This window comes from Electrophorus electricus, chromosome 7 (genome assembly GCF_041902795.1).
Source record: "Electrophorus electricus isolate QZ-2024a chromosome 7, ASM4190279v1, whole genome shotgun sequence".
NCBI classification, from domain to species: domain Eukaryota; kingdom Metazoa; phylum Chordata; class Actinopteri; order Gymnotiformes; family Gymnotidae; genus Electrophorus; species Electrophorus electricus.
The window spans coordinates 26461459-26487783 of record NC_137503.1 but is presented as its reverse complement, the minus strand read 5'-3'; the positions used below and the strand labels follow the sequence as shown (position 1 = coordinate 26487783).

Sequence of the window (26325 nt, the reverse complement as noted above, 5' to 3'; positions counted from 1 at the left end):
GCATGTGATGGTGCATTTGTCCTGCATAAAAATCATTGGTCTTCTTGAAGGATGCAGACTTTTTTCTGTAGCACTGCTTGGAGAAAGTGTCTTCTAAAAACTGGCAGTAGGTTTGGGAGTTGAGTCCATCTTCAACCCAGAAAGGTCTGTCTAGCTCATCTTTTAATAATACCAGCCCATAGCAGTACCACACCCTCCACCTTGTTGGTGTCTGAGATAAAGTGGAGCTCTGTACCTGTTACTGATCCAGCCACAGACCTATCCATCTGGTCTGTCAAGAGTCACTCTCATCTTCATAGTCTTAAGATGTTTCTTGGCCCAGTCTTGATGTTTCACCTTGTGTCTTGTTCAGTGGTGGTTGGTTTCAGCCTTTCTCACCTTGCCAATGTCTGAGTATTAAACCTTGTATTTCTGGGCAATCTAGGTATGTCTTTGTCTTTGCATATTAATTTGTTTGGGGGGTTATTTTGTATTGTTTTCTCAACATGTTTCTTGAAACCCTGTTGACGTCTTGCAACAAAATGTTTGGTTCTATGCTCACACCCCAATATCTCAGCAATTTTAAGAGTGCTGCGTCCCACTGAAACTTTTTTTTTTTTTTTTTTTTTTTTTTTTTTTTTTACAATTTTTGACTGAAGTCAGTTAAATCTCTCTCTTGTCCCATTTTGCCTGATGAAAAGAAGCTGCCTAATGATTATGCACACCTTGATGTAGCATGTTGATCATCTCCCTCATTACACAAATACACATCACTTGATGTGCTTAATTCCAAAAAGTTTATACAGGTTGGAGTTGAAAATTATGCATAATTGTGCATACAATGTACATTCAGTTTTCATGCACAAGAACATCAGGTAGTGTTTGGTTCACATTATCTATTTAATCTGATAATAAATGGGCACTGATCATAAATACATGACCTATATGTATGTGTTAGTTCACTCATTATCACAAGCAGTGCTAAATGCACAATCTGAATACTTGTCTTGGCAAACACTAGCCTCTGTACAAAGCCAGCCACTGTGGTCGGATGCGGCTGCTTATTTTTCAGCTTCCCTCCAGCAGCCCAAGGACTAGTTAACAAATCATCCCAGGTATCCTATGTAGCGGGAGAACATGTATATCACTATGGGGGGGGGGAAAATCCCAAAAAACAGTAATATCACTGGTAGAACTGTAGTAAATAAACTGATCAATATGTATGTACATATACATGCTTAATCAGTATACCTAAAAGCAGGTGGTACTACTAATAATAGCTTGTAAAGAAGATAATACATGGTACATGTGTGTGTGTGTGTGTGTGCAAGTTCAAGAATGTTTTAAATTGTAAGGGGAGGGGCTGAATTTTGATTTATAGAGTGGTGCTTGAAAGTTTATGAACCCTTTAGATGTTTTTATATTTCTGCATATATTTGACCTAAAACTTCACAAGACAAAAATATTAGACTGTCACTTATTTATCGAGGAAATTATCCAATATTACATATTTGTGATTTGATAATTTGGTCAGGTGTTGTCAATCAATGGGATGACAATCAGGTGTGTGTGGGCACGCTGTTATATATAAATAAGTGGGCTCTAGCAGAGTCTAATTTTCAGAACACATGTTTGTGGAAGTGTCTCATGGCCTGAACAAAGGAGATTTCTGGGGACCTCAGAAGAGTTGTTGATGCTGATCAGGTTGAAAAAATTTACAAAACCATATCTAAAGAGTTTGGGCTACAACAGGCTATGTTCAGTTTGTGTACAAATGGAGGAAATTCAAGACCATTATTACTCTCCCTGCGTGTGGTCGACCAACAAAGATCATGTCAAGAGCAAGGCCTTTAAAAGTCAGTGAGGTCACAAAGGAACAAAAAGTAATCTCTAAACAACTAAAAGCCTTTCTCATATTGCTTAAGGTTGATGTTCGTGTCCACCATCAGGAGAACACTAAACAGGGTGTGCATTGCAGGATTGCAAGGAGAAAACTGCTGCTCTCTTAAAAGGACATTGCTGCCTATCTGCAGTTTGATCACACAAGCCAAAAGGCTACTGGAACAATGCTTTGTGGAAAGATGAGACCAAAATGGGTCTTTTTGGTTTACATGAGAAGCGTTGGGTTTGGAGAAATGCTGCATTCCAGGATGAAAACCTCATGCCTTTTGTGAAACACAGTGGTAGTCTCATGGTTTGGGCCTATTTTTCTGCATCTGGGCCACGATGGCTTGCCATCATTGATGGAACGACCAAATCTGAGTTATACCAGCAAATTCTAAAGGAGAATATTGGGCAATCTGTCCATGAGCTGAATCTCAAGAGAACATGGGTCATGCAGCAAGACAACAACCGCAAGTCATTCTACCACAGAATGATTAAAGAAGAATAAAGTTAGGGTTTTGGAATGGCCTAGTCAAAGTCCTGACCTTAATCCCATAGAAATGTTGTGGAAGGACCTGAAGGAAGCATTTCATGATTGGAAACCCACCAACATAACTGAGATGTAGCAGTTTTGTACAGAGGGCTCCAATTCCTCCAAGATGATGTGCAGGAATAATCAACCATTACCGGCAAAACTTTAGTTGCAGTTTATTGTTGCACAAGTATGTCGAACTAGGTACTGAAAGCAAAGGTTCACATGCTTTTGCCACTCAGATGTATAATATCGGATCATTTTCCTCAATAAATAAATGGTCTAATATTTGTCTAATTTGTTTTTTTGTTTTTGTTTTTTTTTTTGTTTTGGTCACACGAGTCCTAAATGTAGATAATCTGATGAAGGTTTGGGTCAAATTTATGCAGAAATATAGAAAGGCTTAAAGGGTTCACAGGAGTACCACTAAGCTGTATGGTTCTTTGGATCTACTCTATTTGAGCTTGGTTATTACAATAATGGTTCTGATCACTTTAAATGCAGGTGGCTAGTGAGATGTCTAATTTAAGTTCGCTTGTGGGGTTTTGTTTTTGAGTAGTGCAGACAAGATTTCTATTGGTATGATTTAACAAATCTTTTTTGTTTTCCTGTTTTTCTTCATGATTAGTGCTACATAAGTGTTTTATTTTTCTAAAAACAACCTTTTTATTTTATTGGTTGGGTTTCCATTGCTTGTGGTGCTTATATTTGTCGTTTTGTCTTATATTTGTTGTATTGTATTAAAATTGCCACCAATTATAATTGAGTCAGAAAAAATTGGAGGGGTGTATAAAGAAACTGTAAAAAGAAAGGGTTGTCAATGTGTGGGCCATATACATTTGCAGTAGTTGTGCTAATGGTGATATTTATCACAATGTACTTCATAGTCTACAGTAGTGGAACTGTTTAAATCTGATTTTATCAGGATGGGTACACCCCTCTGTTATAGAATTATAATGGGCTTAGAATATGTGACTGAACTCTGCTGATTTTATTTTGTGTTTACAGCAAGTATAGGGAGAGAATGAGGACGGTGCTAGGTGGGTGTGTCCCTTGGTCTGAGTGCTCAGCACACCGTGTTGGTCTGATTTCTATTAAGTGGCTTTCTTGTAGAAGGCATATCAGTTTTAAGTTTTAGATGACTATCTAGCTGTTATCATAGTTGGTGGTGAATGCATGTTTGGGTATTTGACTGACTTTTATAATGTATACGGATATGTATGGGTGGATGAATGGACAGATAATGGATAAACCGTCCTGTTTTTGAATGCACAGACCCCCTGACTAGTTTACCTGAGTCTGTGCTCCTTTCTGCCCACTGATGCATTCTTCTTCATGCAATGCAGCGTCTTTCACAGACGAACAGCACCTATGGTTTCTGGAGTTCTATAAGAAGTTGTGCTGCCTGGGACTGCAGCATGAGAATGGCCACTGTGAGAGCCAGCCCTACCCACTAGAGCTGGAGAACAAGTACGCGCTGGTGCGCACAAACTGCGCCTACAACTTCCCTGTGAGTGACTGACTGCACTGCAGCCACCTTCTCCAATCAGCCTAAGCACTTGGATCTTAAGCACTTTTTTTTATTTTTTTATTTTTTTTTACCCAAAATATAATTATCAGCATGAGACTATGGTCATGTTTTGCATCTGTAAGTACAAAACAAAACAGGAATGGAAAGATAAGAACTGAATAAATGCTTTAAAAGGTTATGTTCAATTTCAGAATATTTTTAGCACTTTTTAGTCCTACTGGCTAGCTCTGATCCGTGGAGCACCTTCGTGTCGCACTCAGGGATCAGTGTGATGCTCTGTGAAAATCTGGAGAGAGAGAGTACAGCAATCTCCTGTGACAGCTCTTTGATCTGTGAGCTTGTTGGTGAAAATGAAACCTGTAACTGCGCCATCTGCCTTTGCTGGAGCGCTCATCCGCTTTCTGCACCTGATATAAATAGCGATTGGCCACTCTGCATATGTTAGTGCTTCCTGGGATTGCTTTACAGAGAATGCGGCTGAAAGTTATACTTAATGATGGCTGTCTGTAAAGTTAAAGTAGTTTCAGTCAGTTTCATAACTGCTGATTATGAGAGCTAAGAAATAGATTATTTTTAGACCTATAAAAGCATTGAAGTATTTAGGTCTCTATAAGACTGTATATCTAAATATGCATTGTACAATGTTATAAAATTTTAATATTCAACAAGTATTTGTTAAGCACTCCTGAATATGACCACAATGGTGTTATGACAGCCTCAATTATTATAGCCCCATGTTTTATCACACCATCACAGACAACATTTTTTACTTTATAGACAAAAGCCAAAAGCTGTCTAAAGTAGTTTTATGTTTTAAAGGTGCTGTCCCCTTTTATGATTTCCATTATGATTTCATATTAAATCCAATGAAGTCCTTCCCTCTTGTAATTCATTATTAGATCTTACATTTACATTAGGTCTTACATTTAGATCTGTTTGACAAATCCTGCAATATCCAGTTTTGATGACAATAAAAAAGTCTCTAACAGTTCTGTTGCTGTCTTCTCATGCCCGCCTCACACTCTCAACAGGCCATGATGTTATTTGCTGACCCAAACCACTTCCTGTCTGAACTGTACCGGACCTTCTCAAGCCTGTGTCATGACCCTGAAATCTCAGTTCGGCGGACAGCTGCCGAAGGCTTCCATGAGGTATGAGCTTGGTATCTCTCTCCTTTTCGGCATTGGTCTCACACCTGTATGAGGATTGTGGTTGATTCCTCTCCTGTATGAGTACAGAAGCCAGTTCAAAAACCGAGCAGTTCTAGACTTACACGCACTCATCCTTAACATATTCTACTTAGAATACCTGCAGTTTAGTAGATTACATTGCAATGTGAAGGTTGAAAACGCTGAATAGGCAATTAGGAGGAAGGAGTGATTTAGGTTGCAGCATGTTTATGTGCTTGCAGACACAGCAAATTCATTATTGAGTTGAAACAGTTATTACCTTGTGGGGTTTTTAGTGTGTGTGTGTGTGTGTGTGTGTGTGTGTGTGTGTGTGTGTGTGTGTGTGTGTGTGTGTGTGTGTGTGTGTGTGTGTGTGTGTGTGTGTGTGTGTGTGTGTGTGTGTGTGGTTTTTTAAGGTGGTGTTATTATTACCTTATGTAGTCAGATGTCATTTGTGACCATAGGTTTTGAGGTTACTCTGTCCTGAGGTTGAGATTGCATATTACATTCTTTATGCCTTTTTGTGTTACAGGTAGTTAAACTGCTGGGTCCAAATGTGCATTATGTACACAAAGAGCTGATCATCTTACTGCAGGATGATTCATTAGAGGTGGGACCTGTGTGAGAGCGTGTTAGTGTTATATGAGTGTTTATCTGTGCATGCAAATGCATTTTGGTGTGTCTGTGTGTCCGTCTCTGAAGAAGATGCATGCTTCTGCTTGCACTGTGTACATGTGGGTGGATGTGTGTCTGATCGAGTGTCTGCCACTGTGGTGTGCAATTCACTGCTCTCTTTCCCTTGGTATGGGCATGTGTGACATTCGGTGACACTTCCCCTACTGAGCACTCGGGACAGTCTCTCCTCGCAACATGGCAGACAGCTGATTCCTCTCTTTCACAGAGAGGATTGGCCTTGCCTGAAATAGATTTTGCTGGATAGGTTTGAGTGAGCAGGTTAGTTTTCTTCCTTATTTGTGTTATTAGATTATGGATTTCCTTGTCTGGTCAGTCCTTGCCCAAGTTAGTGGTAACCAGTAAAACATTTAATCAGTGAACTCTACTAGGAGGATATACAGTAAACCTGCCTGCAACTGTGTGTGTGTGTGTGTGCGTGTGCGTGTGCGTGTGTGTGTGTGTGTGTGTTGCAGACCACTGTGCTTGTGTGGGAAGAGTGAATACACTACTTCTCTGTAGATGACGTTAGGAGCTTGCTATTGTTTGTTCTGTCCTGATCCCTCGAGAGATGTTAGTCACACAACGTATTAGCATTCAGCTCTCTGCCATGCATACAGAACACCCTAACAAAGTCAGTGCTTAGTGGCACTAGTTGTTTATTGAGGTGAGCTTTTTTTTGTCCTGAAGAAATGGTTTATACGTACCAATGTAAATTAAAAACCTTCTTTATTAACCTTTATTTACATTGATCCTATAGCTATGAAATTGAGTTTAAAACATAGGTAATTGGGTGGGTTGGAGGGATGGTATTTAAAATGGGTTGGTGGGTGGCTTTGTGCCTTTTTCCCCAGAAGAAAATGTTTATTCATGATTATTTCTGAAATTTAAGGGAGGCTTTTCTATAGGGCATTAAATGTGGCAATGAACTTTATTTTCTTTATTAAATAATTTCTGTCATTATAAAACATTTTGAATCCTGTCATAAATATATTTTGTATTATCAACAAAATAACTATTGTCTCCAAACTTCAATCAATTGCCACAATCACTGCTCGGTCTGAATAAATGGCTGAACAATAAACAATGTGCAGCCTGTTGTATTGCCATTATTGCAAGTCCAAGTATAAAGAGTGAAATAATGCCACTGCTAAATCTGATCGACCAATGAGAGAGCTGCACAGCTGATAATTAAGTTTGATTTATACACGTCTAACAATTGAACTAATTAATTACAGTTAACTGATTTAGTTTCTTTCCATTACTTGTGTTTACATAATCACATGGTATGTGGCAGAGAGACCTATTTTTCAAGCTCTGTGACCACATGTTGTTCTCACAGATCACTCAGCGGGAGCTGTTGGAATTGATTAATGTTCCCACAGAAAAGATGGGACCTGTTAGAATGCTGTACTGGTACTAATATAGCATGCTGTGCTGGTGTGATGCTAAAGACATGCTGCTAAGTGGAATGCCTAAATAACTGCTTTTTGCAATTACCTCAGCTCAGAGGCCAAAACCATGTTTTCCCTTAAAGGTATAGTCAGTGGTATGAGTGGTAAGGCTCCTTGCTCCAGTTGACTGCTTGTTTCTTGATTATCTATCACTGTTTTTTGACAGGTTCTTGATGCCCTGCTCAATCATCTCCAGGATACTTTGGAGCTGGCAACATCCAGAGGGGAGGGCACAGGACCTGAGAGCAAGGTCCTGTGTGTGTGCGTGTGTGTGCTGGATAGGAAGGACGGGGCTAATAGTAGCTCCCTCTGCTGGCCATAGGCCATAGTTTTTGTGTCCTGTGTTCTTTTAGTCTTTGAAAAAGCTTCTGTTGTGCTTTAGCATTGCCCAGTTTACAGCTCAGTTTCACAGTTTTTCCTCCTGACTTCATTGTGTAGTTTCCATGAAGCTGAAAGCACTCAAAACTGTCAGTTGACATGCTCTCTTCCTCCTGCAGCAGGTGAATGTGCCCGAGTTAGTGCCTGCACTGGTGGCGGCGGAGCAAAAGGCGGCATCTTCTCTACGCTGGCGTGTCCATGAGAAGCTCCTGCAGCGTTACTCCTGCCTGCCGCGTGTCATCACTGGGGACCAGATCTACTTCCGCTTCCTCCAGAGAATGTTTGGAATCATTACTACAAACGTAAGGAGCGTGTGTCTCTCCCCCCCACACACGTGTATGCCCAATGCACATATCTTGACCCAACTTGTTTTTGTCTTCCTAGAGCGTTCTGCCGGTCCAGAGGGAAGCAGCCCGGACATTGTGTATGTTCTTGCGCTACAATCGCAAGCAGGAGCAGCGGCAGGAGATCATCAGCAAAATAACACAGGGTGAGTGAGGCATCACCCAGACTAATGCACATCACAATTTCACTTACCACAAACAACTAAAGTCAATGAGATGCAGAAATCACAATGTGTTTTCCATAAATAACATATTTTTGAGTGGGACTACTGCAAATTTGATTTTATTCATTGAGATTTGACTGGATAATGAAAACCTCACGATATTAGTTATTATTTTAGCTTTATTATTTCTTTGCATTTATTCTCAAAAAATTGCAAAAACTTTTGCATTTATTCTCAATTTTTTTCAAAATACTGATTGATTTTGTATAGTTTGTTTTTTCTTCTTTGTGTTTCTTCTTATATTCTTAAGAACTTGCTCAAGGTAGAAGCTACTGGAACAGGTTACGGTTTCTGGACCTGTGTGAGATTGCTATAGACCTCTTCTCCAAATCCTACTTCTGCAAGTACTTCCTCATTCAGGCACTAGAGCTCGTCAGTGACCCCGTGGCCAATGTCAGGTGACTGCCATAGCCTCACCCTCCCCATTCACACACAGTACCCCTTGACTTCTGCTTGCTGTGTTTCTGTAATGAGTCACATGCCCCAAGACCCATGCCGCTGTGCCCCTGCTCTGGAGCAGACAGTAAGAGCCCTGCCTGTGCTTTCGGCAGGTATAAGCTGTGCCACATGCTGCCCAGGCTGAGGTCCACCATCAGGCTGCCAGCTGACAAACACCTGCTGCAGCAGCTGGAGTTCTGTGTCAGAAAACTGCTTTGCCGTGAGAAAGACAAAGATGTCGTGGCCACGGTGCGCAAGGTGAGGGATGACATCGACTAGAATTCCTTTAAAAGAAACATAGAATCATAGAAAGAATCATTTTTAAAAAGAATTCCCTTTTTTCCTCAGACAGTCTTGGAGTTGGACAAAATGGACATCACCGAACCGGTATGAATTGTATCTACGCTAAGGTTTCTGCTTGCAAATAGTATTTGACTGTTATATGATGAGGCTCTAATGGCTGGGTTTGAGATCTCAGAGCCCTTTTCCCTTATGCAGTATCATAAAAGGCATGAAAGAGACTTGCTGGACCAAAAGAAAGAGAAGGAGGAAAACTTGCTACTTGAAATGGTGAGAGATCATCTCTGTCAATCAGTATAGGATAGCTAGTTGCACCAAATTGTAGTCGAACATTGCAAGGGGGAAAAGAGGTTGAATTTATTTGTGCCTCCATTATCACTTTGAAGGATAAACATGCTGCAAAGCTAGGTGTTTTTATATTTACATTTACATTTATGGCATGTAGCAGATGCTCTTATCCAGAGCAACTTACAAAAGTGCTTTGTCATTTAGTTATAGAATACATACTAACCAGTAGAGTAGGTCCAATATACCAATGATCTAGGATATTGTAGAAATACAGGGATCAATACTGATGCCTAGAAGTACAAAATACAAAAACAGTAAGTACTAGAGTTTGTTAGTCAACATCAGTGTAATAAACAATACCCTACAATAACTACTAGTTTCCGTTAGTCATTATAGGAGCAGAGTTAGTGGTCATTTTTAATATTTCACAAATGGATGGTTCTTCAGTCTGTGTTTGAAGACTGGAAGGGACTCTGCTGTCTGGACAACAAGAGGAAGTTCATTTCACCATCTAGGAGCCAGGACAGAGAATAGTCTCGATATTCAGTTTATTTATCAGAGAATAGTCAATATTCTTTTTTTTTTTTTTTAAATAATAAGTCATAAATTACAAAGGACTTTTGTTGTCTTTTTGTAATATTCAGAGGGTTCCTGAGGTTGTATTCATGCACAGCATGGAAGTAGTGTATTTCAATTTAAATACAGCCCTTTATATTTATATAACAATAAAACCAAATGAAGTTCCAAAAAAACATAGCATCTTTCTAAAGTCACTTCTAAGCACATTATAATCAGCATTGTCAAATGTCAGCTGTGATTCTATTTATTTTTTAACAGGAGCTGTTGGAACGGCAGCAGAGCGAGGCTAAACTGGCCGGGGAGAAGCATGCGGATAAGAAGCGTAAGAGTGCACTATGCAGGCCCACCTTTCAGGCACTGCCCAGCACTGTCACCCAGCTCTATGGCACAGCATTGCACAGTTTGCTGCCTCCACCCTGAGCCACACTAAAGGGAGGGGAGATATTAAACTGAGTAGTGTTTTGACCCCCGGGATCAGATCTAAGTTCATCTACTGTACAATATTTTTCTGCAATTTATGTTCATCTTCATCAGTGATGCACACTCACTTCTACTAAATGGTAGTGTGGCCCTGATGTTTGTTGCAGGAAGAGACAGCAAAACAAGCCTTTCTGGTAGCAAAGGCATGTCAGGATCTACATCTGGGGCCACGTTGTCCACATCTGCTGGTTAGTTGTGTGCGGAAGGGTTCTTGTTTGAGACATATGAGGCAAAATGGAGAATTGGAACAGTTTGGTTGTTTTAATGCCAGTGGTGTTTTCAGGTAAGGAGATGCGAAGAGCGAAACTGGCCCGAAGCCGCTCACTTAGTAGTCACCCCAGCACTCCCAAAATGGCAAACTCCGACAAAACCCTGTAAGTATGGAATTGCATTCAGAAATTATTTTTAAAAATTACTCCTGTCTGTGATGATGCAGTGTATGAGGTATACATTGTAATAAATACAGTGATTAAATTTAAAGAGTATAAATTACTATAAGTTAACAAATTACTTAGTTAAGAGAAAATATCCTGCCGTGATAACAGAGCAAACTTGGGTGTTTCATCATGGCAGTAACAGTTTTACATATTATGTTGTGATGCTGAACACTTTAATCTTATTCCTTCAGATTTCCTCATCTCATTTCTCTAACAACAATTTCATATTTACATATAAAACCTCTGAGTTTATTTGCTGCATTGTTTACTTGCTGGGCAGCCTCAAGTGTTTTGCTGAACCACTGAAATGAACCCACTGTGTCACTGAAGGGCAAGATGTCCTGCATTAGAATTTTTTTCTTATTTCAGGAATGAACAGTATCAAGCCTTGCTTTATGTTCCTCTTTTAACAAACAATATGTGTTCTTCAGAAAAGTCAAAGAGTCAGGAAGTTGTCCTGGATCAGGAAAGAGCTCCATAATACCAATTAATGGTAACTATGGGCAACTGTTCTTTCTTCATTTATAGCTCCTACATATAAAAAGGTGCTTTATCTGAAAATCATAAAAATGTGGGATTATAAATAAGGCTTAAAAATTTCTTCTAAGAAGCTCCTATTCATTCTGCCCTTCTAAAGGGATCTCCTCATTTCTGTTCATTTTCCATGTGTTGGAATTTCTTGCTTAGACGACACCCTGCGACCACACCACTTCAACGTGGCCTCTTCGTCCTCCTCGTTGTCCCCAACTCCCTCTACCTCCTCCATGCCCGTCCTTATCCGCAGCAACACGAGCAGCAATGGCAGCAAAGACATACAGTCCAGGAAACTCACCATGTACGTCTGACCATCCAAGGGACACGGGAAGTCTTAGAGCCCCAGAATGATTCTTTTTATTATTATTATTATTATTATTATTATTATTACTAATATTATTATTATTATTATTATTATTTCTTTGAGTTTATTACATCTCTAATGGTCCATCTGGTCAAAACATAGGCAACATATAGGCTTCTAGTCTGTAACTGTACACCTATTAAGTGTTTCTAATAAAGTGGTTGTCATGTGTTTTTTTGGTTAATAAAGAATAATATGTACAGTGGTTCAAAGACTCTGAGGGGACAAAATGTAAAAGTTTTCACAAATACAAACAGTAGGAATTTTGCATTTTAGATTCCTCTGCTAGTAAATGTTAATGCTACATCCTTCTCCTGCTCCCCCCATTTTGTCTGCCCATTAGACAAAGGAAATCCAATTCATTTGGCATGCAGTCTGGGAGGGAGTGACAGCCACTCAGTTCCAAGGACTTTGGCAAGCTTGCCCATTGTGCAGTAGTCCACTTCCCCGGGCACAGAACATGGAGAAGGAGCCGATGGCTGTTGGTGTACACCCTGGAGACGCGTCATCCGGCGGATGCTGGGGCTAGCCCTCGTTCCTCCTCTGTAGTGGAACAACTAAGCTCCCATGGAGGAGGAAAGGGGCACTAGGATTCTCCTTACATGAATGAAAGCAAACTGATCCATCTCTGCCTTATTCTTGCACCATTTGTCAAAAAAAACAAACAAAAGTAACCAGAGTCAAGGAAGCAGAGTGATGTATTTAATTTATTGGTTCAATTTTTTTGTTTCTTGTATTATAGCATGCTTTGCAAAATCTTCGTTTTATATTTTCCAACCAGCTGTGAAAAAAAAGATGCAGTATGTATTTTTATGAATTGAGCGCCATCTTTAAGAGTGCTGGGACTCTCTGTCCCATCAAAGAGTTTGTGCCTGGTGCATCTTAGCACCTGAGTGATTCATGCCAACCCTTCAGAACCCAATCAATAAAGCTCATGTTGAACATGTCACTTTTTGAAGACATTTTGTACAAATACTTGTAAACCTTTGAATAACTTTGTGGTATAGGCGCATGTATAATACAAGTGAACCAGATCCTTAAACATAGTTATGCTAGGGGAATTACAGGAATTGAGGGACAACCAATTATCATTAAAACAGCATGCAGTTAAGTGTTTAAATATTACAGCATTAGCAGAATTATTTTACAATTAAAAAAAAAAAATTCCCTTTTTTTACGGTGTGTTTCAAATTATTCTAGCCCTAATGCACTGAATATGTTTTAGACAACACAATACTCCTATATTATGTCAAGCTGTAGCTATCTTGGATGACAAAACACAAGCAGCACTATACTAATTTCTCATAATGGGTCTACTTCTTAGTGGGGTCCACCACCCGGCCCATGTGCAGTAGGTTTTTTGTGTCCTCGTGGTAGACAAGGAAGAGGAAGGGCCGATTGAAAGTGAGCCTCGGAGGAAGAGGGTCTGCAAACAGGCTGTTGAAGGACAGGGCATCTGAGTCCCCTCTCTCATCCACAACCACCAAGGCCTTGTGCACTGCCTGAGAACCAGGAGGAAATTTGTCAGTGCATGCTGTTCCTGCCAGAACCATAACATAGTGTACCTATATAGCTCACTTCTCTTTTGCAAAACAGATGGTTTGCTGCTGGTGTTCTCTCCTATCGTATGTCTATATGTGATTACATTCATATGTAACAACAGAAAATTAAAATCCATTGTTTCATGTTTGTTCCCACATTTAAAAAAAAAAACTGAAATAACAGCAACATTTTAACAATAACAGATGATGGAGTAATATCCTTAAACAAGAATCTCTATTAGCTGTTTCTTTGTGTGGTCCCTGAAGAAAATGCAGGTAAAAACAAAATATGGATGCAATAAACAAATGACAGGTGATGTTTTCAGTAACAGAGTTACTCAATACCAGACCAATGCCTCACTGTCTGCTCACTCTTCTGCTCCACCCCCTCTGCTTCCACCCTTGGGAATTGTTAAAAAAAAAAAAAATACCTCAGTGACTTTCAGGTTGGGGCTTTCACTGATGCCAGACAGATCCGCACTGCTCTCAAAGATGGTGGTAATGCCCAGACTGGGCAGGCTCTGCTTCAAAGAGAAAGACCGCTCCACAGAGAATCTGGGCAACTGAACCTCTAACTTCCTGGTGAGAGTGTTTATATATATATATATATAAATATATATATATAAATATATATAAAAATAGGGTAAGTAAAATAGTTCTGTTTAGATTCAGATTCATAGATTGACAATTCAGTGTCAAAAATGTGTCTTATCTGAACTAGCACAGACTTACGTTTTCTTCAGCTTAGAAACCCATCTGAGGAATACTTCCCTTGTCAAAGCCTCATCAATAAAGGTGTAATCGACATCTTCATCTGGCAGAAGGAGTAGCATAGCTGTGTTGTCTGTGCAGGGTAGCTTCAGGATGCCCACTTTCAGCTCTGGGTCATAGGCCAGATAGTGCTTGCCTGAGTGGATCATCATAGGTGCCAAGACAATGTGGTACTTATCAACATAGAATCGCTCTTCCTGAGTGAAGTTGGCATTGAATGGAAACTTCCACTGTCCTGGTAAGGAAGAAGTAAGGAGACCTTACATGTAGATTATTTTCTTATGCAATAGCCATGCATGAGTAGTTTGTTTGTGAGTTTTATATGTAAGCTTTTATATTTTGGTTTTAGAAATTCTTAAGATCTTTCTCCCACCTGTAAAGTATGCCACATTGATAAGCATGAGCTGGTTCTGAGGATCCACGGTGTTGACTACCTCTCTGACCTTGCTCCCAGTGACACCTGACACATATTCATTGATGTCCCTTTTAGCAGCCTGAGCATTGGTGAAATCAACTCCGCGCACATCTGTGCCATAGAACTTCTTCACCTGGCTGCCGAAGCTGGAGCTGGTCTGCACCTGCTGGCTGATCAAAAGGCCTGTGGCCAGGCGCTGGGCTACCTCCTCCCGTAGCTGCTGGAGCAGCATGGGGATGCGGTGTGGCTCGCTGTCCCGCTCCATGGAGGTCAGGCCTAGGATCTGAAGCAGCTGTTTGCGTGTGCCCTCCATGGCTCCCTCTGCCAAGGAGGCCAGGCCCAGGGTTGCCGACAAAGGGGAGACAACCACATTGTCATCACTGCCACTGGCGATTTTGCGGTACAGCCCTGTGGCAAAGTCCAAGTTCTGGCCAGCCAGCTCCTGGACGAAAGTGTTTTGCATCTGGCCCTGAATACTAGCAGCAAGGAGGACTGCACTGATGATGATTGAAAAGAAACCCATCTCCATTACTCCTGTGACCAGAAAAGGTGATAAAAATGTTAAAATATGTTGTTAGAATACAGTGAGTTCAGAGTGTCTTGTGATTCATTCATGAGTCATTTAATACAGTTAAAAGAAAGATGATAGTTCCCTAGTCAGTGTCCCTTGAAATCCCAAATTCTAGAGGACAGAGCCATAACACTGGTGTCATTCTCCAAATTAATTTGAACGTCACTTCAGTTATAAACCAATTAAAGGCAACGTACAGCATTATTATTATTCTTAAATGTAACATTTGCTTTGCAAAGGACTAATTTATTCGGTAATTTCTGCTATTAGGCCTACAAGATCATTGTTGACGATTCAATATCTTAAATCTACGAATATTAGATAGGTCTAGGCTGCATTTCAGAAAATGGTTGTATTTGTCTTCTTGAGCGCAGTTAAGTGTTATCCTTATTCTTAACTAGGTTAACTTTCTCTTCGATCACCACACACAGAGAGACAGACATGACGCTACAAGTGAACAGGTAACTATATAGTTAGTTGGCTAATACCAAAAAGTAACTTGAAAAGGAGTTACATATACCAAGTAGGATAACCAATGTAACCTAATCAAATTTAGACCGCATAAACGTAAATTTAGAAAAGAAATGTGGAATGTTGGTCGTGATAACGTTGTTAAACGTTGCCCGGAGAACCTTAGCTAATCAGATATCTCACTGTTTACAAAACCAAAGGGCAAACGCGAACAAACTTGAATTTTACCGATTTTCAAACTTGAATTTTACTGACAACGTCCGAAAGCACTTCTTGTAAAAATACGGAAATAATATAATAAGGGAAAAGGAAAAATATATATTAAATACAACTATAGAAGGACATTTTTCCTTTAACCGCGTACGGCTACCGTTATACGTAACTCGTTTTTCTACGCAGATCGACGAAGATTCAGTATTGGCGAATCATTATTCCCTTAAAATACCTCCTGTACATGCTTACATAATGACAGCCTCGACATTATGTCTGCCCTACCAAACGCATCCCGTTATAAGTATTATTTCTGGGTAGGACGTGATTTGTATTGGATGTTCACTGCGTATGCTATTAGTCTATTATTAAGACGAATTAATTCAATTACACTCCATGATTAAAAATTGTGATGTAATTACGACAGGCCTGGCAAGTGTCATCCGGCAATAGTGAAATGTAGATTCTTAAACTTACGCTTGACTTGAAGATTTATTATGTTGCTTAATAAGAAAACAAATCACATGCTACTTACAGTTAATCTCTAGGACAGGATAACCGAATTCCAGTTTATATTAATGTAATGATAAGGAAACATTAGACTGGAAATGACTGCAATCCGAAAGAGAGGAATTCGACGCCGTTCTGGCGTTTCACGTCAATAATAAACCAAGCTACGCAAGTAGCGCAAATGCGTGAGTCGTACCAGAACGCAGTCTATTCTTGTTAACCTTTACGCGTATTACTTACAGCCCTCCACTGAGCCAGGAAATCTGATTAAATTAAGACACTTTCATAAAAAAGAACGAAATAAACACATTTGTGGTGTGTTCAAGCCGTAGTGTGTAAATTAACCTAAAAATAAATTTTAGATTAGACCTACCTACTTGATTGAAATTTGCACACAGCTATGCCTAGGCAATGGTATACATTAGCCAAACACTTTTACATCTTAAAGGAGCGAGCAGTCATTTTTATCACCATAAAGTAGCAAACAATATTTATGTAAGTGCTTTTTAAATTTTTTTCTGTAAAGTGCAGCTCACAAGAGATGATGAATCAGATTCCTTTGTAGTACCTGAATGAACCAGTTTATGCTCCATAGATCAGGTCTTCAACAAGGAGGGGGCCATGTTGAAAATTGATTTAGTACAGAATCTGATACATCCAGGCTACTTGGTGACAGTATAATACCTGTTTCATAATGTGAATCACTGGGAAAAAATGACTTATTGCAATTTTTGCAATAAATGTGATGTAGGCCAGGGTCCTTGTGCTGACTCCTTTTGTGTGACTTTACTTTGGAACATACATTAGGCATAAACGGAATGTTGGACCACTGACTGGTATGGCTTTCTGCTTTCTGGTAAAAAGTACTAAATGATGACCATAGGCTGATAATAGTTATAAGTAGCAGTCTCCATACTTCAAGGATTAATTTCTGTGAACAGTTGTGTGGAAGTCAGCCACCAGCCACTGACAATACTAAGATAAAGCTCGGTGGGAAAATATCTGTCTGTCTGTTAATCTATCTGTCTGTCTGTATGTTTGAGTATCTACATATCTATCTACATATCCGCTTGTTTTATACTGTTTGCCAGCATTTCACTCCCAGTTTGCTGGTGCTATAAAAGTAACAGATATGGTATGGCATCATAATGCCAATAATATGATGCAGAACTTGCAAGTAAATAAATCAGTATTGGAATCTATTTTTACTCTGTAATTTCTGTAACAACTAAAATTACTGTTTCATAAGATTGCATGTTCAGATGCTATGGGTTCATAAAAACTGAGTCTTACTGACCAAATAGTTTGTTTCTCTAAAATTATTAAGAATACTATGATAAATTTGCACTGTTTTGACAAATGAAATTTTCCAGTAAAACCTGCATATATGAAGGGAATTATTAGCTTTCAGTCTGTGCTGATATGCTGAAACTGTCTAGATATAACAATAAGCTATGAGCTTTTCTTAGGACAGATGCAACATTTTCAGAGTGGAATAGTATTAGCAATATTAATGTTCTCTAGTGTCTACTTCACTCAGGTCTACTTTAAAAAATGAAAAGATAGAAGGTCCACTCTGGCTGAATATTATGAAGAACAATGTTATCTAATGCCGTTAAATAAAACTGCAGAAATAGCACCATTCAAGCCGTGCACCAATGTACAATTAGAGGTCTTCAGGAGGTCTATTGTTGCTGGCATGTCTGTATCTACCAAATTAGAAATCATTTGATATATCATATTATGATATATCATATTATCTCAATATTTCCAGCTTTGTTTAAATATAATTACAATGTATCTAATCTCCTAGAGTAATACAGTCACATTTAGTATGGTGTGACACAAAAGACAGCTGAAGTTGTACATATGTGTGTTGGATACACAATGATGCTTTCAGTCATATTCCTCTCTTCATGGCTTGTCTGAACCATCTTGCAAGCATTTTTGTATGGCACTCTGTGACTTTTAAACTGAGATTATTTCCCCTCCACTTTACTGAAACACCAACAGGTTCACATGATCACAAACGACATTTTAGACTTTGTCTATCTTCATGCACAGTAGTAGTGAAGCATCATTAACTTAAGCCTGCACTGCACAGCGCAGTTCTAAGGGTGTCTCTGCTTAATTGCCTGGTTTAATGTTGCCCAAAGGTTTGGGTTTCCTTCTCTTTGAAGCTAGCTGCTCACCGGGACTTGGCGAGTGTACAGGCCTCTTGTGTTTGCCGGCTGGTGGATGACACATCAATATTGGGGTCATCATCCACCTGGTAGCATTTGCCCAAGTTCTTGATAATGTTGAAGTTGTGCTGCACTGTTTCAGAAATGCTATTTTTCAGAAGCCATCCGTCAGACTCAGACTCAGAGTCTCCTAACCTCAACACGTTTTCTATGGAGGTCTGCAGGAAGTGCATGCACGTTAGCACAGAGAGCTGCAGGTTAAGCACAGATCAGAAGGGAGAGAAGATTGAAGTGTAAGAAAGGAGAAATAGTAGCAAGAGAGGCTACAGGAGGAGATTAATGTTTTAGTCTAACCCATTCCAGAGGACATCTAAAAAAATTACATCCAGAGACAAAATATTATTTCATACACAGCAAATATTTTTTTAGACTATGTGGTAAACTGTTGAAAAGTGAGACATAACATCTATATCTAAGATAAAAGTAGCTTACCTACAATAAAAGCATTTTAACATGTCTATACTTTTTTTAATGGTTTCCTGCATCTTAAAGAGGTATTTAAAGGAAGAATAATGAGTTAGGCAACAAATGTTTTGCTCCGTCATCTAAAGGCTTGTCATGCAGCAAATCCCTGAATGAACTATGAATAACTGGTAGATTGCATACCTCAAAGAGCCACATGATGAGCACAATGAGGCCAACAAACTGCATAATCTGGGTGTAATACTGCAGCAAGGCCTGTCTGCATCCCTTCTGGTTCAGGTTAAGTTCTGCGCCATGATAGTTGTAGTTATAGTGAGCAGAGCTATTGGTAATTTGGTGCTGGATGCAGGGCCTCGGAAAGTGCACGTTACAACAAGTGAAGGGCACTGCATCTGTAAGGTACTTCCCCTCCACATTACTTTGCAGCTGACTGACAGGGAGGAATATAGGAAGAAGACAACAGGTGATCATCTGCTGAGATTGTTAGAAATATCTACAGTAAAGCATGTATGTCTGGTTCTGGCATACAGCTTTAGAAAATGAATCAAATGTAGATATGTGCTCAGAATAGCTAAGAAAACTTGCCTCTAAATGTATGATTGTGGAGGATAAAGGTTGACTGACTTAATTTTGTTTTGTGTGAATTTATGACCCATAAGAACAAAAGTAGTGAGTTCCAACTGAGTATGGTTTAGCAGTCTTGCTCTGAGCTCTAATAAACATGGGAATCAGTTCTACTTACTCCACAACATTACTGATGGACATGTCTAAATAGCAGTGACTGACCCACTGGATGTGGAACCAGTCTCTGAAGCCACCATTGCCACAACACTGGAACTGCATTTGCAGCAGGTCAATGCTGTGCTTGATGTAACAGCAGCCTGGTATGTCTGTGTCTTTGTAGTAGCACATGGCGTCCCACAGACCCAGGAGCAGGGACTCTTCCAGATCACTGCGCATTGCGTAGCACATCAAAGCCCCAACCAGGATGTAAAGGGTGAAGAAAAAAGTACATATGATGTAAGGCAGCATTAGAAGCTTCCAATGCAGGAAAGCGGTGGTGTCCATGCAGTCATAGCAGATCTTTCCACCCAGGAAGTTGATGCTGCAGGTGGCTAGTCCCACACCAATCAGCATGTTGGGCACCATGTGGATCTCATTGGTCATGACCTCTTGCCTCTTTTGGATCTCCACTTTCAAAAATAGGCCCAGGCTGAAAAGGGTGAGGCCTGTGATCACAGAAACCCAGTTCAGCACCCACAGAGCTTGGGCAAGTATGTTCCGTTTGGTCTTGGTGAATGTCACTTTTAAGATGGCCATTTTGTTATTTTGTCCCAGTATACATTAATGTTGATAGCAGTTATGATGCTTTGCATCTGGGGCAGTGGGTCTGAGGTGTGGGAGACGGTCAGCAAGGTATAGGGAAAGGAACAGGGACACAGGAAAGGCTATTCCCATGAGGACACCTTAAGCAGATTAGCTGAGGTATTTTTACACTCCTGGACAATAACCAGAGCTACATGATGGAGCAGGGGGTAAAACCAAGATAGAAGAAGACACAATGGTGAATGCAATACTTAAATAAAACATCTAAACTGTTATGTTGATTATATTACAATTTCAGTGATAAGAAAATAAATGTTCATTATCATTACTAAATCTATATATTATTGCAAAGGAAAGGGATGTCATAATTAGGCTGTTGTAATGCATAGTTAAACAATGAAAATGCAAATCATGAATATGCAGAATATTATTCATGTTTGGCTCAAGTTTTCAATTTTAAATTAGATGGCACTTATTCGTCTGCACTTATTCCTCTGTTATGTATAGACAGACGTAATCAAGCTCTAATGGAATTTAACAAAAGGTGCAGTTGTCCAGCTCTCATTCAAATGACACTATATAAAATAAATTTTAAAATTATTATAAAATAGGATAAGAAAAACTAGATTACACAATGACCAAGTAAAAATTGACTTACCTTAACCTTAAAATTCACAGTGGCCTTTCAACACCTTTTGCCGATGTATTTGACTTTCTGTGTGCTTACATGCAGTTCTACTGATGGGTGATATCATAATGGGTGAAAGTTGAGGTGGGAGAAGAGAGTAATGATGAGCAGTTACTTGGGTGTTGCCCTCATTTTGATGCCTTGGATAATCCACTAGGATTTAGTGAAACACCCCTGGGCCAAGTAGACCAGTCCTAGCCCAGAGTGAGGATCTAGCCCTTCCCTTAAGCACTCAGTTGATCTTCCTCCACCTTAAATTTGTTTTCCAAACCTAAGCTAACATACCATATTGTAATGATCAGATGCTTCTGAGCACACTGATTAGCAGGATTACATGTGCTAAATTGGAACTGAGCTCTGGAGGATAGAGATTGTGAGGAGCATGGTTGAATAGCACCTCTAGAGGCTTTAAAGGTTTTAGTGTATTGGAACTATTTTTATCAGGTCTTTGTGTAACAAACTGCCAAAACTGGGTTTTTCATGACTTAGATTCAAGACTTTTCAATACAGCACTTGTCTGCATTTCTCTTTTTCTTGTCTCTAACACCACCATGTGGTGCAAAGGGAATCCTAATATTCCATTTAAACAAATGATTACAAACATCAAAACCTGGTCATAAGATCTGCTGGCATTTAAGTTCACAAAATTATATTAAGTCATTTTAATTGTAATACAAGTCATCAATAGATGCTCATAGCTGAGGCTGACAAGCAACATTAGATAAAGATTGGATAAAAAATATTTTGACACTATGCAGCTCGGTTCACATAGTGCTTTCATATAAAATTTTGTAGTTTCGTATGATGAGTTAAATCAACGATAAGAGGAATGCCACAGACACTTATGTTTTCTACATTCAGTGCTATGTTCATGCTTGACTGATGAGGGCAAAAATAGGCTCAGTTGGTCAATGGCAGTTTTTTAAACATCCATTTACCTCAATAGGTGTCTTTGCTTAATTCATTGGTCTTCTGTTCCTAAAGTCAGAAGACTTAATAAATATGATTACTTTGGTTGCACTTTGTTTATGAAATAAATTCAATTCCTTCATTCATTTAAAGCACAAATTATTTTAGATAAATCTGCACCATAGCCAAAACAATTTAAAAGACATAAAAACTCACACAAGCAAAACATAATACTTAAAAAAAAAACTGTGAAATGTAACATTTCAGATAGACTGCTTGTTATTTGTTCATAACAGTACATGCGTATTGGTCATATGATTCAATGTGTAACATAAATAGCAACTTGTCCTTTAGATGTAATGAGTACAGAATTCTTCATTTGAAAGTTCTACTGTTCCACTGGCAGTGGCTTGTTAGATGGGTTATAGTATCTAGCCTTCATAAAGTGTCTGGCACTGACGATTCAAACATGAGTTAGTGTGAGCAGTGACAAATGTCTGCGTCTGCTGTGTTTATATCATTCTGTGGTTCTGCAAATGTATTTAATCAAAACACTGACATTGTTTTCTTTTGTCAGCATTTTTCAATCCATTTACAGCAAGGTCAAGCATAGTTTTCAGGATGGAGAGACAACCCACCTGAATAGTCAGATAATTAGAATTGGGTGAACCTGCATGTTGTTGTGGATTGCCTACTTAAACGTCCATTTCTCTTTCAGTGAGAGAGAGAGAGAGAGAGAGAGAGAGAGAGAGAGAGAGAGAGAGAGAGAGAGAGAGAGCGCAATCGATTGCTGTGAGAAAGTATGTTACTGAAAAGAAGACTTGAAATACTGAAAACATATTCAGTATTTTTCATGTTTTATTGTTTGGGTTTTTATATTTTGTTGCTAAACATAAAGGAAAATATAAAGGAGTTTGGACTGCACCAGCCTGCCTCGCTCATTCTTACTCCAAAGACATCAGGCTCAGACATTAAATGGAGTAACAAGTTGATTGTGGAGAGACCAGAACAATTAAATGGTGAGTAAATGGAATAAACCATAGATGGATTGCATTTTTTTTCAAAGTGAAATTTGAGTACTGCATTCACATGATATGTTGTGGTGTTTCGATCAGGAAAAACTAATTAGAACCCAAGACACAATGGTGTTACAGTTTTGAAAAGGGGGGTAATTTTCTGTGAGTTTTAATCATTTAAAGATTTAATTAATTGAGGTTGCTTTGCTGGACTTCTTTCAGAGATGCCACTGACTAAACGAATACACCGTTGCTATGATATATCAGCTTCTGTGAAGATGGCTGCATTCCTGCAGTGTGTAATCATGGTTTTCAGCTGACCTCAGACAGCTTCATAAGGAAAAAGAGGCAGTATTCAGGAGTGAGGACAATTCTTTATAAAGAGATGCAAATACAGGCTGGAGAAAGGTATTAAGGCAGCAAAGGAGAAACTCAGAAGGTAAAAAGTTGCAGTTGCTAGCGACTCAACTTCAGTGTGGAAAGTCCTCCAAGAGATAACTCAATGGCTGTCAACTCACCAGTAATCTGAATGAGTTTTACAGCAGATATGAGAATGAAAAGGACATCCTTCTGCTTTACACTATCAATGTCATAGCCACCTCCCCACCACTATCAGCTCCCTGCTCAGCACAGGCTCTTCAGGAGACAAAAGGTCCAAATTTAGTTTCACCATCCAACCTAAAACATTGCATTGATCAATTAACACATTTTCACAGACATCTTCAGACATCTATGTCAATTGCACTTTACTCTGTTCTTAAACATTTCAAGTCTTCTACCATTATCCTGGTCCATAGAAAAGAATGATTACATTACATTTATGGCATTTACCAGATACTCTTATCCACAGCAATTTACAAAAGTGCTTTGCCAGCTACTCATAGAATGCAAAGTAGCCAGTACAGTATATCAGAGTCCTAGGTACCATTGAATTAGGATACTGTTAGATACAGGAGTCAATGCACATAAAACAACATGGTATGTTTTCACATCATATATAGTTGTCTGCACATAAAGCGAAAAACATGTTTGTGCAGATAACAGGAGGAGAGTGTGGAACAAAGGAACAAAGATTAGAACTGGGCCATATACATTTTGCTAATGCTAATCAATTTGCTAATGTCAGCTTATTATAAAACATTTTCTGTTATGTTGGAAAAGACATAGAGGTCTCTGGAGGAAGAGTGACAAAGACAGACTAGATACAGTTCCTTGTACAAGTGAAAACTTACAAGCATTAATTTGGCTTCATTTATATTTGGAGTTGAAGACTATCAATTTTCTGAAACCAGAAATTCTTCTGAGCAGATAAGTTAAAATTGATTATCCAAGAATCATTTATTGGTTTTTAAATTCTTGCCTATAAATTCAGTAATACACTTCACATTACTACAAATTACAAAGAAATTTTAGTTAATTCTAAATAAATCTATGAATAATAGTTTTCAGGAAGAAAATACAAAGAACTAATAATATACATTATATATGTTGCAAATTTCAAAGAACAATGGCACTTAGATCCAAACAAACTGGAATTATGTTCACATCTGGTTTTTTTATATATATATCTCAAGAAAAATGTAATGGTTTAAGGAAAAAACAATGAAAAAGGAACTTTATTGGGCTTAAACAAATGTTCTTGCTAAAGGCATCCATTCAATTTACCCACATTGTATCTTTGCATCTAGGCACCATTGTTCAAGTGCAAAGGCATTTAGTACATTTAGTAACTGTTCAATAACTTGCAAAGAAGTTCTACCAAGTGAATCTAATTTGAAGGCTACAGTGGAATTACATTGTGGGTTTACTAGACACTGCAGAAAAAAAAAACTGTTGCAGCAGTACATTAGAGCAGATAACAAGTAATGCATAAGTAAAAATCTAGAAACCAAGCTCCCAAGGGATCTTTATTTGGAAAAACTTGAAAACTGTGAAGTGATTTATTCTGGAAACCAGGATGTGTCCAAAGCCCTCTCTTAAAGTGTCATGGAGTTTTGGGAGAAAAATTAGATGTCACTCAGTTGTCAGTCTCAGCATAATGGCAGAGAAAAAAAATTCTCCATTGGATATGCTGCAGAAGTGATAATTCATCCCAGAGGTATTGTGCTCTGGTCAGAAAGGAGTGTGGAAGTCTTTCATAATCAATGCTAAGAAAACATTGTGTATCTTGATGCAACTAGCAGCATAATGAAGTGAAAGTAATCAAATGAAGGTCCCTTTTTATATCTATGATCTTGTTGTGCACAACCCCCAGAAAGGATACCTTCCTTTTCCAGATGGGACCTCTGTTACCAGTGACCACACTACAGCATCTGTAAAATATTTTCTTGCTTCATTTCAAACATATCCCAAACAACTGTGTGGAAAATCTCTGCATCCCACAATGATTATCATTATCATGGGTAAGCGGTCTTTCTACAAGGCATAGCACACATTTTTCAGTTGCAATTTGAACATAATTTGTACTTAGAATTGTCACAGGAAAAGCCACCATGAAGGGTTGCTCAGTTACCAACTTACATTGATGCTTGTCACCTAATGAAACATGTCAAGGCAGTTTGCAAGAAATGGTGTACATTATTATAATGTGTTAGCTGTTTACATTTATAAATAGTTTCACATCTCATAACCTTTTTTAAAGTGTCCCAAAGCATTATCACTTTGGCATGCATACGATTGGCCTACATAGATATGTAAACACCATCCCAGAGCTTAAGATGACCACAAGTATCACTGTTGTAATCTCCAATCCACATTTTAAGAAAAATGTGGAAAGGCATTTACAGTTGTTATTATACACAGGATAAGATGTCAAATATAAAAGGATCATTATTTTAGATCATTCTTATCCATTGCTATCAGACTCTATAATGAGTCACCTCATCACCAGAACAGTGCACACCTCCTTCTGCAGGTGGACTGATGGTGAGGTGTGGGAAGACACATTTATTCCATCAGAAGAAAGAGGAGGACTACAATCAGACCAGTAAATATCATGGACCATAGCTGGTTGACACCTACAGATATTTTATTTTCAACAACAGATTGGGATCGAAGGTCAGCATAGATGTATAGGTAGGGGATGAGTGGTCCTTTAATATTTGCAGCAAAATGTTAGAGATTTATTAGTCTCTTGTTTTAAGAAGACTTTGTAGCAATATTGTGTGTAGGATGCATTGGGCGTGAAGAAACAATCATAATGCCCATAATGCCTATAGTTATAATAATGATAATGCCCTAAGAAAATAAGTGTTACTTATGTTTGTTATATCTACTTAAACTATTTAAATAAATTATATTTACTTAACTTAATTAAATATTTTTAATAGAATGTAACTGACATCAAAATATTAAGTAAATCTTGTAAATGTTATAAAGTAAATGATTTTTTTTTCTAAGATTAAGATTTTTTCCCCTGTTTTTTTCTGCACAGTATTTTTCCACCCTACTCAAAATGTTACATCAACAGGAAGTATGTTATTATCTTCATACTTCTGCTTCAATCCAACATTTATTAGGCACTGCAGAGTGCATAAAATAACTTGTAAATAAAATGACATCTCTATATACTGCCCCCTAACCACTGTTTAGGAGTGACATTTTATTTGGTGTGATCTTAGACGTCATAGACAGCACTAATTGAC

The 26325-nt window shown here is 38.7% G+C and overlaps 3 protein-coding genes and 1 long non-coding RNA gene across 7 annotated transcripts in view; 2 read left to right on the top strand and 2 right to left on the bottom strand.

The window, feature by feature from the left end:
* ppp4r4 (protein phosphatase 4, regulatory subunit 4) overlaps positions 1 to 12533 on the top strand; it is a 22981-nt gene extending 10448 nt beyond the window's left edge. Inside the window, exons 10-25 of one of the 3 annotated variants that reach the window (XM_026998931.3) lie at positions 3754 to 3905; positions 4958 to 5077; positions 5628 to 5705; positions 7388 to 7471; positions 7719 to 7901; positions 7984 to 8089; positions 8418 to 8565; positions 8719 to 8863; positions 8954 to 8992; positions 9104 to 9175; positions 10031 to 10094; positions 10360 to 10440; positions 10536 to 10626; positions 11121 to 11182; positions 11377 to 11524; positions 11931 to 12533. In XM_026998931.3, coding sequence (XP_026854732.2) covers positions 3754 to 3905; positions 4958 to 5077; positions 5628 to 5705; positions 7388 to 7471; positions 7719 to 7901; positions 7984 to 8089; positions 8418 to 8565; positions 8719 to 8863; positions 8954 to 8992; positions 9104 to 9175; positions 10031 to 10094; positions 10360 to 10440; positions 10536 to 10626; positions 11121 to 11182; positions 11377 to 11524; positions 11931 to 11976 — 1619 coding nt within the window. In that variant the 3' untranslated portion in view covers positions 11977 to 12533. Of the gene's footprint in view, positions 1 to 3741; positions 3906 to 4957; positions 5078 to 5627; positions 5706 to 7387; positions 7472 to 7718; positions 7902 to 7983; positions 8090 to 8417; positions 8566 to 8718; positions 8864 to 8953; positions 8993 to 9103; positions 9176 to 10030; positions 10095 to 10359; positions 10441 to 10535; positions 10627 to 11120; positions 11183 to 11376; positions 11525 to 11930 lie in introns of those variants that run through there. The other 2 variants (XM_026998930.3, XR_014124543.1) reach the window with 2 other exon arrangements.
* serpina10a (serpin peptidase inhibitor, clade A (alpha-1 antiproteinase, antitrypsin), member 10a) lies at positions 12277 to 16258 on the bottom strand. Of its 2 annotated transcripts, none has more exons than XM_026998933.3 (5): positions 16102 to 16258; positions 14273 to 14848; positions 13861 to 14134; positions 13560 to 13707; positions 12277 to 13089 (listed from the first exon to the last, which is right to left on the bottom strand). In XM_026998933.3, exons 2-5 carry the CDS (start codon positions 14841 to 14843, stop codon positions 12901 to 12903), a joined length of 1182 nt encoding a protein of 393 aa, XP_026854734.2. In that variant the 5' UTR covers positions 14844 to 14848; positions 16102 to 16258; the 3' UTR covers positions 12277 to 12900. The 2 variants fall into 2 exon arrangements, with proteins under 2 accessions (XP_026854734.2, XP_081573725.1); XM_081717599.1 differs by lacking the exon at positions 16102 to 16258 and adding an exon at positions 15585 to 15699.
* Positions 14862 to 26325, top strand: LOC145658732 (uncharacterized). The gene is made up of 4 exons (XR_014124544.1): positions 14862 to 15346; positions 22564 to 22684; positions 24936 to 25083; positions 25596 to 26325. It is a non-coding gene; the product is annotated as an uncharacterized LOC145658732 (long non-coding RNA).
* On the bottom strand, positions 18257 to 20974 carry prph2lb (peripherin 2-like b). The gene is given in 5 exon segments (XM_026998934.3): positions 18257 to 18294; positions 18297 to 18510; positions 18926 to 19172; positions 19485 to 20258; positions 20727 to 20974. Coding segments are annotated over 4 exon segments (1077 nt in total). The 5' UTR covers positions 20063 to 20258; positions 20727 to 20974.